The sequence below is a fragment of the Malania oleifera genome, chromosome 6 (genome assembly GCF_029873635.1).
Source record: "Malania oleifera isolate guangnan ecotype guangnan chromosome 6, ASM2987363v1, whole genome shotgun sequence".
Taxonomy (NCBI): domain Eukaryota; kingdom Viridiplantae; phylum Streptophyta; class Magnoliopsida; order Santalales; family Ximeniaceae; genus Malania; species Malania oleifera.
In genome coordinates, this window is record NC_080422.1 from 23,518,736 (window position 1) to 23,532,904 (window position 14,169).

At 35.3% G+C, this 14,169-nt stretch overlaps 1 protein-coding gene across 4 annotated transcripts in view; it reads left to right on the top strand.

Annotated features, from left to right (window-relative positions):
* Positions 1-10,155, top strand: part of LOC131158782 (uncharacterized) — a 21,869-nt gene extending 11,714 nt beyond the window's left edge. Inside the window, exons 2-3 of one of the 4 annotated variants that reach the window (XM_058113644.1) lie at positions 9,057-9,206; positions 9,624-10,155. In XM_058113644.1, coding sequence (XP_057969627.1) covers positions 9,057-9,206; positions 9,624-9,653 — 180 coding nt within the window. In that variant the 3' untranslated portion in view covers positions 9,654-10,155. The remainder of the gene's footprint in view (positions 1-9,056; positions 9,207-9,623) is intronic. The other 3 variants (XM_058113646.1, XM_058113647.1, XM_058113645.1) reach the window with 3 other exon arrangements.
* The last annotated feature ends 4,014 nt before the right edge of the window (positions 10,156-14,169 follow it).

Here is a 14,169-nt window from a genome sequence, read left to right on the forward strand (position 1 = left end):
GGTGAATGAAACCAGGGTCAGATGGCTGTAACTCATTACTAGCCATGTACAAAAATTACGAAAAAAAATCAAAATCCATTCTGAAACCAATTGTTTTACATTTTGGTTTTTCAGCTTCAATTATCAGTTACAAGTTTTTTATTTTCTGTACTTAAATATAAATGTAGTGTACATTTTTATTTTCATATATTTGTTTAATCATAATTTGATACTGTTTTGAACTTTTTTATAGAGTTTGTCAATTTTTAAGTTAAAATATTTAATTTTGTTCAGTAGTTTGGCAGAGTTTGTGTGATTGAGAAGGGTGAGGGGTGTCCAACCTTTTATAGAAGAGGGAAGGCTCCCCAAACCTGCATTTTGTTGATGTCGGACAAAAGATAGCCCAAGCCCAATGCAACCTTCTGCAGTCCTGCTCGTGCTTGGCCCTCCTTGCTGTATGTTGCAGCCTGCAGTCCAATTCCTCGTTGTATTTGTAGCACACCACCTAATTACTAGAAAGGAAGAGCTCCCCCCTCTTACAAATATCTAATCCACCACTTTCAACTGGAGCAAGTACGGACCTTAGCACAACCATAATTAGTGTGCTAAAAGAATATGCTTGACATAGTTGCCTAATGACTCTTTATGTGTTGGCTAAAGTTTTTGTTGGTTATATTGGTTCAAAGATCCAAAAAAAATGAATAAACTGAATAAACCGGCATTCGTTTCTTATTAAACCATTGTTTTTTCATTCAGCTTCAGTTTATATAATAAAAAAATATATTATTTTGGTTTGGTGGTTTTGGATGAACCTGAACCAAAAAAAAATTTATTACACTACCCATCACCTTTGCCCTTTTCCTTTGATAACCTTAAACACTAAATGAGAATGAGTGAGGCGTTTTGAGCCCACCCCACTTATGCCCCATTTTGTTTGGTTATGCAATGAACCCAAACTCAGTTGACGGAGCTGAGCCGGTCCATGGGTTTTGAAGTCTTTCCTTTTAATGCATTTTCATTATTCTATTATATTATAGTTTTTGGAGCTCCTCCAAAAATTTTGTTTAAAATTTCTTTTTTTCTAAAGACCTTTTTTTAGTTCTTGAACTTTTGAATTCTTCATTAGTCTTTCAGATTTCCATTTAATATATATATTTTTTTAATTCATTCATTAGTTTCTTTAGAATTCCTTTTTTAGTTTTTAAACTTCATTTATTGGTTTCTTTAATATTCCATTTCAAAATTTCTTTTTACAATTTTTTGAAAATAATTTTTTTTTTTATAAAAAAGATAGTTAAAAAACATCCAAAATATCCCCAAAAAAAAGGTTTTATTTTTTGTTTAGTTTTGTTATTTTACTACTATCCTCCTTGGTATTATTATTATTATTACTAGGATCTTTATTTAGTTTATTTATTGCTTCTATTTTATTGTTGTTGTTGTTATTGCTAGTTTTGGTGGTTAGTATAATTTATGGTTATGTTTAGCATTAATGCCATTAGCATATATTAAGATCCTTGTTTAAATTGTTAGGTTATTGTTATGAGTATTACTTGTATTAGTATCTTAGCATCTCTCATTTAGTTTGTTTATTGTCTTTTGGCATGTGTTTTCACTTACATCAACGAAAAATCTGAAAAAATGGTAAAATGCTAAAAACAACAAAAAAGTTGTTTCTTTAAAGAATATATGTTTATTCTGTAGCTTGTGTGATTATTTAATTTATTCCTCTGCTTAGTTTTGTTTCCAAATCCATTATCATGAAATACCAAAGGAGCAAAGAAAGGAAAGTTTTTTACGTATGTGAGGGTATTTTTTTAGGAAATCATTTTCTTTTTAGGAAATTTAGCTCTATGATTTCTATTTGTACATTCCTTGGATATGTCATGCTTCTATTTTAGATGTATTCTTGAAAACTAGGCTATAGCATCATTAGATTCCTAATGTGTAAGGAACTCATGTACTTGACAGTGATATACTGGATGGTCATGTTGTTAATTGACACTAATATGGAGGCTAACTCTAATATTATGACAAGTGAATTAAAGATTATGTTCAGTTTAAATAATTTGAAGTTAAAGAGGTCGGCTGTGTGGAATGAGTCTGTTGGGCAGCACTAATTGAACTTGCCTCAACTCGCAGACCAAAACTCTACCTTTTATTGGATGGACATAGATTTAGTTTAGATTCTATTTAAAATGGTATTAACTACATGACCTAATCACACATAGGGAAAATAAAAAAGTTATCAAACCATTCAAAATATAACAGACTCATTTTCTCACCATACCATCAAGGCGTCAGTTCTTCAAATCCCCTCGCATTGATAGTGGCAACTCCAGAGGTTTTAGAAACCATTTTTCTGCCACCTATAAAAGCATGAAGGCAGTTAATGCAATTATTAGCACAAAAATTAACATATCCTGGCTTCAAAAACTAAGTGGGTAGGAAATAAAGCAACTTAAGTTCAAAAATCAGGATTTAAACTTTGGTATACTGGGAAAGAAAATGTAAGAATAAAAGATAGTTTGTTAAATTTTAAAATGTGGGAGATCGAACATCCCAGGACAGAGAGTAATGGATTTCATTAGTGCTTAGGCTCCTCCAATAGGCTTAGCAGAAAACCTTAAACCACAATTTTGGATAATATTATACAAAGGATATTATAGGTAGAAAATATTTGTAGGAGTAGATTTGAATGGTCACATTAGGGTCGCATTGCCAAGGATAATAAAGGTTATGTGAGGATATATGGAGGGCATGGATGTGGAGACAAAAATGAGTCTCGTGACATGATTTTAGGCTTCGCCATCTTGTATGATCTTATAACAATGAATGCATGCTTTAAGAAGAGAGAAGAACACTCAATAACCTTAAAAAATGGACAAATTACAGGTCAAACAAATATCTTCTTAACTAAAAGATTAGATTGCTTATTAGGTAAGGATTGTGAAGATTTATCCTAGGTTAAAGTTTAATTGGACAACTTCAAGTAATAGTATTAGATATATGCACAAAAAATGGAAGAGAAAGGGTAACATATTGATCAAAGATGGTAATTGGAATAATAGAAGATAGTGTTGGTACAAACACTCTTTGCAGTAGGATAGCTAGTTCTATTAAATAGATAGCAAAAGAGGTATTATGTGATTTTTTAGAGAAGGTTCTTGGCTTGTAAATAGATTTGGTGGTGGGATCAAGATTTCCAAAAAGCTGTTAAGACAATGAATGTGGTTTAGGACATGGCAAAAGTATAAAACATGGAAAACTTTGGAACTATAAAGAGGCAAGAGAAGATGCAAAGAAGGTCTTTAGAAGCTAAATGTCCAAGTTTAAAAGGGCTGTTGATGGGGGGTTTGTTTAAAGGACCAAGAAGCTTTTGTGGGCGAGAATCAAGATAAAATTGATGCATTTGGGGGTTGGGGGGGGGGGGGGGGGGGGCGGGGGGGGTGGGGGTGGGGAGACTTTTGGTAAGGAAACCAACTCTTGTAAGTCTATGGGCCACAAGTGTATGCTTGGAAGGTTGTACAGATGGGAATTGAAATGAAGAAAAAATATGAAGAGAAGCAAAGCATTTCAGGTGTGGTTTTAAGGAGAGATGGAGGACAATTTATGTATAATGGAAAATCCAAATGTTTAGAAGGGTGCTACAAGTGAGAGGGTTAGCAAAGGTAAGAAGAAGAAATTGGTTGATCTCTCATGTAATAACAATGATGTAGATAGGGAGATTGATTGTGATGGGGAATTGCTTTTGGATGAGATTTTGGAACAATATGGATGCGTGTCTTAACTCTTTTGACTTGGGAATACATCATACGTGCCGCTGTCTCCATTTGAAGGTTTGGAGGGGATTTCTGTTTTTGAGGATGAAGGATCGGATAAAAAGCAATTGTGTAATGGTGGAATTCTGCCTAATCCTATGGAGGAGATCACTAGGAAGGATTAAGAAGCTTGGTAATTGATGGATAAGATGGGTTTATGGCTGTCTGATCTTTTAACAAATAAAGTTTGTCTTGATGGTGATAAAAGTAAGGTGATGAAGGGAAGAGAGAACTAGCAAATTTGAAATGCTTTGTGAACTATAATGGTAAGAGCTTGAAGAGGGGTTTGCCTAGCTAATTCCTAGTTTTTTCCCCTTATAATTTAAATGGTTTTTTCCTTTTTTCGATCATATTTTTATTTTTAATTTTTGTGGACTTCTATCCTCACCTAGGTTATATTCTTTCTTCTTTATTTCTTTCTTAATTTATCTTTTATTATTAAAGAAAACATCAAGCATATAATAATTTATATATTAGACTAGATACAAAAGAAGGGAAAACTGACATTTAAACTTGCTAGAGCTAAAAAATGAGGATCATAGTGTTTTTGATGGAGTAGAAGATATTAAAGAAAGATGGTGAAGTTATTTTTATAAGCTATTTAATGAAAACCAAGCAAAAGGCTTAAACTTAAAATCGCAAACGAGGAAAGGGTTAAAGTTTGGGATTTATTAGTAAAATTCAATGAAGTTAAGTGTGCATTAAAAAAGATGAAAAATGAAAAGCGATAGGACTGGATGGCATCCCATTTAAAGTTTGGAAATGCCTAGGTATAACAGAATTATTTGGCCTTCTTCTCAAATTGATAAGTTTTTGCTTTCTAACATTTGGGAAGATTTTTTTCAGATATTGTGCCAAAGGTTCTGGTTAGGCTTATGTCTAATCATTGCCTGGTCTCTTGGACTCGTAATCTTGTTCACTAGGGTCCTACACTGTTTAGATTTGAGAATATGTGGGTGTCGGACCCTACTTCAGGGATGATATCAAGGGTTGGTGGAAAGAGGGGCTTGTTCATGGGTGGGAGGGCTTTAAAGTGATGAAAAAAAAATTGAACTTTGTTAAATCAGTATTTATGCTACTGTGGCTTTGATATCAAGTTTGCAACCCCGAATGGGATACAATCACTTTAGAGAATTTAGATCAGAGTGGATGCACACAGTAAATGGGGAGCTGTATTAGAATAAAAGAAATGGAAGAGATGGCTTGACCATTTGCCCCTATAGGGTATTTACAGAATCTTGTGGACTCCAAGCTACATGACAAAAGTGTCAATGCAGTTACAACTGCCCAGAAAAAGAAAAAACAAAATGCCTTTACAACTGCACAAACTACTTTTGATATAGACTACAAATCATGCTTTTGGTATTTCGCACAACATCATTTACCCATTCTTACACACCAATTACCTACTTCTCGTACTGTTTAGCACAGCATCATAACGCATGCTTGCATTCACTTTTTACTTCCCCTTGGTTTAAAAAGGGGCTTGTTGGTCATAATTTGTTGGTTCATTGTCAGTTGAGCTATCATTCACATAGATCTTTACTCCTGGAACATAATCTGTGGGCCTAGGGTAGATTTGATGATTAGGTTCCAAGAGTTGAAAAAATCTTCAAAGCACTTGATCTCTTGGATGTAATCCAGTGGATAGAATTCATTATCCTAGTGAAATGTTTCAGGATAAAGAAGATCTTTGGGGAGTTTGGCAAGTTATATGCCATGGATGAGGGACATCAAGGTCCTTGTATGATGAAGAGAATCTTTCTAGTTGCAAGGAACATTAATGCGATATTGAAATTCATACTGTCAAGATCTAGTAATTATATTCCTTCTTTAAAATTAATTTACCAGGGACTGGAGATATTTGAAACCACCTTCTCCAAGGTTGTCCCCAGAAGGGGTACCTCCAAAGTAATTCATTTTAATAGCTTGCGGTATTTTTTATTTATTTATTGAGATCTAATATTTGGTTGTTTTTGCAGAGTAACTAAGGAATGAACCTGTTTTGAATATCATTTTAATCTAATAGAGGTCCATCAAATGCCAAATGAAAGATAGGCTTCCTTCAGAAATAAAATAGTAATTTGCTGAGGTTTTAGTTCCAGTATTTTAAAAAAATTGTTAAGCAAAGTGGAAAAGGGAAGGTTTCAAAGTGGTCTCTATTGCTACAAATTTGGTACATAGGAATGGAATGGAATCAAATTTATCAATCATAGTCTTCATGTTACATTGAAATTTTAATACCGTAACGTTCCATTCACACATTCCATTTCCGCAAACCAAATGTGATATTTGTGTAGAGCTTTGAAAATCAAGCCATTGATTGATACTTTTTGCTTATAAAAACATAATCAAGAACTTTTTCTTGGAGATGTTGTGGAAGATTAGTTGGTTCAAATATGAAAATAGCAAGGAAAATTGGAAGATTGATTGCTTCAAAGATGAACAGAAGGAAGATTCAGAGATAATCTTCCAATCTCTTAAAAAGGAAATCTGGAGGAAAATTATTTTTACCCTTATGTGCTACACATCATTGACCCTACTTGAGATTCAGAGCATTTTCTGATTAAATTGTGACATCTTCAGAAAAGTAGGCATGTCCATCTCTATAATTGATGGCCCATATGATAAAATAGGAATTTTCTATGCTGCTGGTTAATTTATGAGTAGGAGTCTAAATGAAGATGAATGAAGGCATCGTCCTACTTTTTGACTTAACTTTTTATTCCCTTCGAAACCTTAATGAGCATCATCGTTCTACTTTGGACCAATTGTTGAGACTTCAAAAGATACTGGTTCACTTGATGCTTGCTCGTTCTCGTTGTAGATTGTCTCAACCTGCGATCCGGCATTGGCTGAACTCCTTGACTTGGATGGCAATCGAGAGAGCATGAGATGAGATAGTGGGTTTTTAAGTTCACGGGAGTCCCCACTAACATATTATTTGCCTACGTGTGGTTAGATCACTTAATTATTATCAATTTTTAGGTCTCTAACCTAAACCTGTGCCCAAAGGGATTTGTAGTCTTTGTATGCATAATAAGATAGACTTTGGGAGTATGGTTATGCAGGGAAGATATCAGCCCATGAAACACCTGTTTTGCGAATGTTGTCTGGGTAGGTAATGATTGTCATTTAAATTTGATTGCGACTCATGGCTCTTTTGTGTTTATTGGGTTGTTAACCTTTATTTATTGAACAATCCTGATAATGCAAATATTGTTCTCAGCTTGGAAGGGCACCATTGCCTACTTCCAAGTTTTATCACATTGATTTAAGCATTTTATAACCAAAAAATAAAAGCATGAGGCAAATTGGACTGTCTAAAAAGATCTCCAGGTACAGGGTTTTGCTGCAGAATCTACCCCTCAATAAGATTAGGGAAACCTGTCCAGACACATGCATATGCAATTATAGACATCCAGTAATTTTAGGCATGCAAAATGCCACCTGAAGGCACAAAATACACTGGAAAAGGTCCCAATATCATTCTTCATTTTCCTAGAATTTTATGAAACTGTTTAGATTTTTTCAAGAATTTTGTGATATTTTTTCTCTTCAACCTTTTTGTGTTTTTTTATTTTAATTTTTTTCAATTCTTGGTACTTCTCTATATTTTTTGATGATGAGAAACCATGATAACAATACTAACAAAGAAAAGGAACTTACAATAAAAACTCATTTTTAAATTTTTTGATTTGCAAAAATGAAAAAAAGGGTAAAATATTCAAATAATATGTAAAAGAAATAGATAGCCAGTGGAATTAGAGTGCCAGTAGCGCCTCCCATTAGTGTGCATATATGTGTTTGCATACACACATATATATGAGGGGCACAGTGGTAATTTCTTATGACAAGAATGATAAAACAGTCTCCCCCTCATTTGCACTTGTTACCTACCCAAGGGAGGTGTAATGGCAACGGTGAGGCGTGGCATGGCAGCAGGTCTCCCCCTCTGCTGCTGCTGCTACTTTGATTTCTTCTTGCAAGAATGGGATGTTTGGGGGATTTTTGTTTGGGGTGTTTTTGGATTTTCAAATCTGCTGTGTATCTCCCATATGTGCGTCTCTCTCTGTGTGGTATTGAAATTTGAAGGGGGCAGGGATATTTATGGGCGATTTGGGGGTAATGGTCAAGATGGTTTTGATGTGTGAAAGGGAGGGGCTTGGGGGGTGAGTGGTCTTTGCCAGAGCACTGCGCAGCTGGCAGCGGTGCAAGGAGTCGGGTGGTGGCTGCTTTTTTGTGCAGGGGGAGTGAGCTACGGAGGCTGTGGCACATGGGGCTGGCGCAAGTTGCAAGAGGGTGGATCTTCTGTTTTCATGGAGGAAGCCGAGCTTCTGCTCTGCAAAATTCTTGATTTTCTGTTTTCTAAATGATTATAAAGAATGGGATGTTTGGGGGATTTTTGTTTGGGGTGTTTTTGGATTTTCAAATCTGCTGTGTATCTCCCATATGTGCGTCTCTCTGTGTGGTGTTGAAATTTGAAGGGGGCAGGGATATTTATGGGCGATTTGGGGGTAATGGTCAAGATGGTTTTGATGTGTGAAAGGGAGGGGCTTGGGGGGTGAGTGGTCTTTGCCAGAGCACTGCGCAGCTGGCAGCGGTGCAAGGAGTCGGGTGGTGGCTGCTTTTTTGTGCAGGGGGAGTGAGCTACGGAGGCTGTGGCACATGGGGCTGGCGCAAGTTGCAAGAGGGTGGATCTTCTGTTTTCATGGAGGAAGCCGAGCTTCTGCTCTGCAAAATTCTTGATTTTCTGTTTTCTAAATGATTATAAAGAATTTTTTTTGGAAAAAGTGGCGGGAAGGGGGGAAAGGGTGCTATACAGATCAACTAGCAAGACTTCACTGTTTTCCATCTGTCTCCTGACCTTTGTCATTGTATTTCAAACTTTATAGTGGATTTTTGCTTTATAACATGATTGAATGATTAACTACTGGTGAAGTTTCTCTTTTAAAAAACAAGTGTTTGGGCCGATAAGATCCTAACTAATGAAGACATTGGCAGAGTGATATCATGTAAACACAAGTTCTTATATGTCTATATATATTTGTAGCATACATGTGGATAAACAGCTGATCCTCTAAGCTAGTTGAGTAGATGAGCAACTGATGACTCCTATTCTCTTTTTTTCTTTTTTATCAGCAATGACTCCTCCTATTCTGCCAGTCTCTTCTTTTCTTTGGGAAAAAAATATCACAGTTGTTAAAGTATTCAGAAGTTGGGTTTTAACTGTCAGCTATTTTGCTCCTGAAATAGGTGCTTTCTCAAATTTCTGTAAATCTCAAGACAATCTGCGGATCTTCTTTGCGGTTCTGTTCTGGCTTTCTCTGTTCTTCTGGGCTTCTGCATGGGATGGGAGGAATAATGGTAGACCGAATAAGGGATCACGATTTAGAAGATAACAGAGTAAGCATCTATTCTGTATAGAGTAATGATTAGAGGCTTGGGTAGCATTAGGATATATATGTTTCCATATAGCCTGTAATTGTAAATGGTAAACTTGCTTCTCATTTGTTTTTTCTCAATGCAATTTCTGGCCATTTGTGTAGAACTTAGTAGTCAAAATTGGGATGATATTTTCTCATTCAAAGAAGAGAATTTAGACTTCTTTTGGTTGTTAGCATTTTGCATATTGTGTTATGTATTTGAAAACAGAAGACACAAGAACACAAAAAAAAAAAAAATGCAATAGATTGGTCATATATTTAAAACTATTTTAAAGATTGTATCCTCTGTAAACCCCAATTATTTGAGTTCTAAAAGTAGATGCTTTCTGTGAATTTGGTTACAATTCCACCCATGTCATGCCCTACATTTCTTTAGAGCAGTAAAAGAAGCAAGGGTTGGCAATGAAGAATTGATCTTGCCTGGCCGCCTCATGTATTCCAGCTCCAGGGTGGCCGCCGGGTAACGTTTACATTGGAGAAATTTTGTTTTGAATGTGTCAGGAATTTTGAAGGATAGTTTGAGAATTGGGAGGATTGTTTGCTGAGTCCTAGCTCCAACCACATGCTGACGTCTTGTTGCTCGTAGAGAATCAAGCGTGTGAGGAAGAGATTGAAATTCATGGATCCTGTGGTAGAATTAAATTCTGTTGTAGCAGTTGCGGCAGCTTGGGGCAATGCTGCATTGCATTGCCAATGTATTGCAACTGTTCTAGCTTCTTCTTTTTTAAAAAAAAAATTGTTTTCGTTGTTTCAGTTTTTGCTTTTGTTTTAGTTCCAATTGAAAGGAGGTAGTTGCAAAAAACTTTGCTGCCTAATGTTGTGTGGTTTGTGCACAAATGACATCTTTTAATTCAAACACATTGTATGTTTTTTATTTTTAAAAATTAAACTCAGATTTAATTATCAAATTGAACATACGTTATTGTGTTCAAAATATGTATAATACAATATCAGTTTTGTTTCTAAAATAAGAATCTCAATACAAGTAAAGTCTTTGGATGCAGTATGTCCTGATTGTTTAGTTTCCTTTTCCTTCTAGTTTGTCGTTCTTTGTTTTTTTCTTGTTCTGGCGGTAATTTTTTCCCGTGTGGGATAGCCTACTTGTCTTTATCTTTCTACTCACATCTCTCTTAACGCACAAAATTTACGCACAATTTGTGCATTCCACGGCGAATTTTTTTCCATACATGACCTTACACACACCAATTAACATCACACATACAAATCCACATTCACACATAAATGCACAGTTAAAACATGCATCCCACCAGAGCCAAACACACACGAATTCCGAATATCACCCAATCTTCCACCTAAAATTCAAACACATGTAAACCCATGCACGTGGTCATGTCAAAAGGAGGGGTCTCGCTCTACCAAATTGGAGAGTGAACTGTGAGAGTAAGAGCCCCTGTTTTGAGAGACAGTTACCAAAAACCAAGGGGTAGCTGGGAAAGGGGGCCGTCGAATTTAAGATAAAGAAAACTCAACTTACAGTAGAGGAAGGGGGGTCATTCGACAGCAGCTAGAAGAAGAAACATAGTACTTCCCTTCTTCCTGCAATCAATGCCAACCTCTCTTGTCCCTGCTTAGTTTATGCATCCTCATATGTTGAATACAATGTGGCTGGACTTGAGCTGGAATGGACATCCGTGTTCAGCAAAAATTGATTTGAATATGTTGAATGCTATGATGGAAAACGATTTTGCAAAATTAGTTCGATGTTAGAAGCCATTTTGGCAAACTGGTGCGAATTCTAGTTTAAGAATAACATTGTAAGGACAGTTTGGATGCTAGATGTGTTAGGTAATGATGGGTCGGAAGGGTATCACGCAGCTAAAATAAGAAATGAGAGGTAGAAATTGAAACAAAAAATTACATGGAAAATCTCATACAAAATTGAGGGAAAAACCACGGGAAAGACTAAAAGGAATCCACTATGTAAAAAGGTAGTTACAACTTCTCTCTTTGATTACAATAGGAGAAGAATAATAACTCTCTATTGAATTAGGAATACAAATATTTCTATAAAATAAGAAAAATTAGAAATGGGTTACAAAAGGAAACACTTTGCAAGAGAGATTTCTCTCTCTTTTGAGTTGGATTTGGAGATACTTAGGATGAAATCTTCTTTTTCCACTACTTTCATATTTATAGGGATTTATAACTAACGTGGTCTCAAATATGCTTCTAGGATCGTATTCCACAAGGATCAATGATTATCAAGTATTTGTGAAGGTTTATTGTATAACATTATGGTGTAAGATAATATAATGAAGTAAAATGCTATGTAAAATTCTTTTTGGATAAAATGTTTATGAAAACAGTAAGCAAAATCATGAACTATTTAGTTGCTAAAAAAATTAAATGATTCAAACGATGTTGACTTGAGATTGAAATTTTATCAAGAATCTAAAATATATTTCTAACATAGCAGCTAAAATAAAACAGGTTCACAGAAGCAAATTATTAAACACTTGAGATGCAAGTGTCGTCCATTTCCGATTTGGTAATGGATATACCTCTAATTTCCTCTTCTCTCAACCATTTTCTCATTCCAAGAGATTATGATCGGATGATACAACAATCAGCTCACAAATTTCAGTATAAACCAAAATGCTCTACGAATTGTATAACAAATTTAATCAATGCAAGAAAATCATCAAAGTCTTACTATTAGTTCATCTTTACGTCTACAATTAATCAAGACCAAGTATAGAGAAGTTCAATATTTTCTAAAAATAAAATAAAATGCAACACAAGTTAAACATTAAAGCTCTATAGAAAGAAGGAAACCTAACCCAAAACAGCCATGTGTTACTCCTTGAAATTTAGCTTAACATATTTAAAATCTGCATTTTTCAAAATAAATTAAGCCCACAAAAATCCATTTACAGCAAGCACAAAAACAGGAAGAATAAAAAAAATAAATAAAGGAAAAGAAAAGGAGGAGGTCTTGCAGCCCAATTCCCCATGTCGAGAGCCTCTCCCCTCTGCTGTGTTTCTATTCTACTCCCTTTAATTCCCAGCCCCCTCTTCTTTTATTCTTCCCCAGCTACGTGTGTGTGTGTGTGTGTGTGAGAGCCTTTGGCCAAGCCCCACCTGCTGCCCTTCGTGTTTTTTTGCTACAGCAGTTGTGGAGTTTTTTTTCGTTTTATCTTTACTTTAAAATGATATATTAAATAATACTTTATTTAAAAAAATATTTCTTAAAATAATTTTAACGTAATCTTATTATTTTGTCCAGTGAGATTTGTTTAAATTTTACTGAACTAAATAACGAAATTTAAACATCAAGACAGTTGAGACGTCGACACATGACAAACAAATCTCGTTGAACCATTCAGTGAGATTTGCCTGAAAATAAAGCTCCGTCCACTCAGCCGCCCTCCTTTGTCAGCTACATTTAAAAGAAGAAAAAAGGGGCGCATGGGAGTGCTAGAGGGGCAGCAGGGAGAGAGGAGAGAGAGTGGACGGGGGTCAATTCTGTCAGATTAGAGTGTCAGCCAAAAAAAAAGGTGATTGGGGGGGGGGGGGTGGGAGGGTGTGAGTGGAAGTGCCAGTGGGAGGAGGGAGAGGAGAGGGATGGGGGGAGGAGAGGAGAAATGACAGGAAAATAAGAAAAATAAAAAAGGTTGTATGCATGCAAACGGTGAGTTGAGAGGAGAAATGACTGGAAAATTAAAAAAAAAATGGTTGAATTAAATTATAATAATTAATAAATTTAATTATTATTATTTTATATAAAATTAGTTATTTTTTTATTTAAAATTTGTAATGCATACTATTTTTTTAAAAAAAATTTGTTATTAGTAGTTTTAAATTTATTTAAAATTAAATAAACACAGGCTAAATTTTATAATTTTATAAAATAAAATTTTCCTATTTATTCAAAATTCTTAATACATAAATTTTATTTTAATTTTTCATTGGTAGTTTTAAATTTATCTAAAAAATAAATAAACACAGGTCAAATTTTATAATAAAAATAAATAAACATAGATTATTATTATTTTTTTTCATTTTCCATGTCTTAATTTTTTTTTCGTATAAAACCCTTATTAAGTAAATCTTATAACTGATTCTTTAATTTTGCTAACTTTGCTGACGCTATTTGATAAGGTGCTTTAGAAATCGGCGTTGTACCTGAAAGCAAATCAATAGGATAATCTATCTCACGATGAGGAGGCAAGCCTGGTAGCTCATCTAAAAACACATTTGTAAACTCTTTTACTACTGGCGTACTAGTGAACTTCATTCCCTAACATTTCCTTGACAAAGGCCACAAATCCTTGACAACCACTCAAGAGCAGTTTCCTCACCTGAATAACTGAAACTAACTAAGGTAGGGATTACACTCACAATCCTATAAACCCAAATTCTGGTCGTCCTAAAGGTCTAAATATCACTTCTCTTGAACGGCAATCTATACTGGTAAAGTTAGCTGCTAGCCAATTCATGTCGAATATGACATCAAACCCATTCATCTCTAGCACTATCAAATCAGCCGACAAGACCTTCTCCTGAATATCAGCTGGACAGCCTTGGAGCACCCTACTACACCTCACTACTAACCCGATCGGTGTAGTTACTAATAGTTCAGTGTTTTATAATTGTGTTTCTGCCCCACATAATCTAGTGCGCTCCATAAACACGAACGAGTGCGTGGCTCCTACATCAAATAATGCAATAACTTTAAAGGAAAGCATGCTAATCATACCTATCACTACAGTGCCGACTATCTTAGTATCACCCGACGCCAAAGCAAAAACTCTCGCTGGAGCCATGTTTCTCTACTGGCCTCCACGTGGCACCTGATAGCCTCCCCGAGCAGGTCTAGGAACGGGAGTAGCTCCAATATGAGTTTGACAATCTCTCATCATATGTCCTGGCTTACCACATCTATAGTAGATACCTCGTCC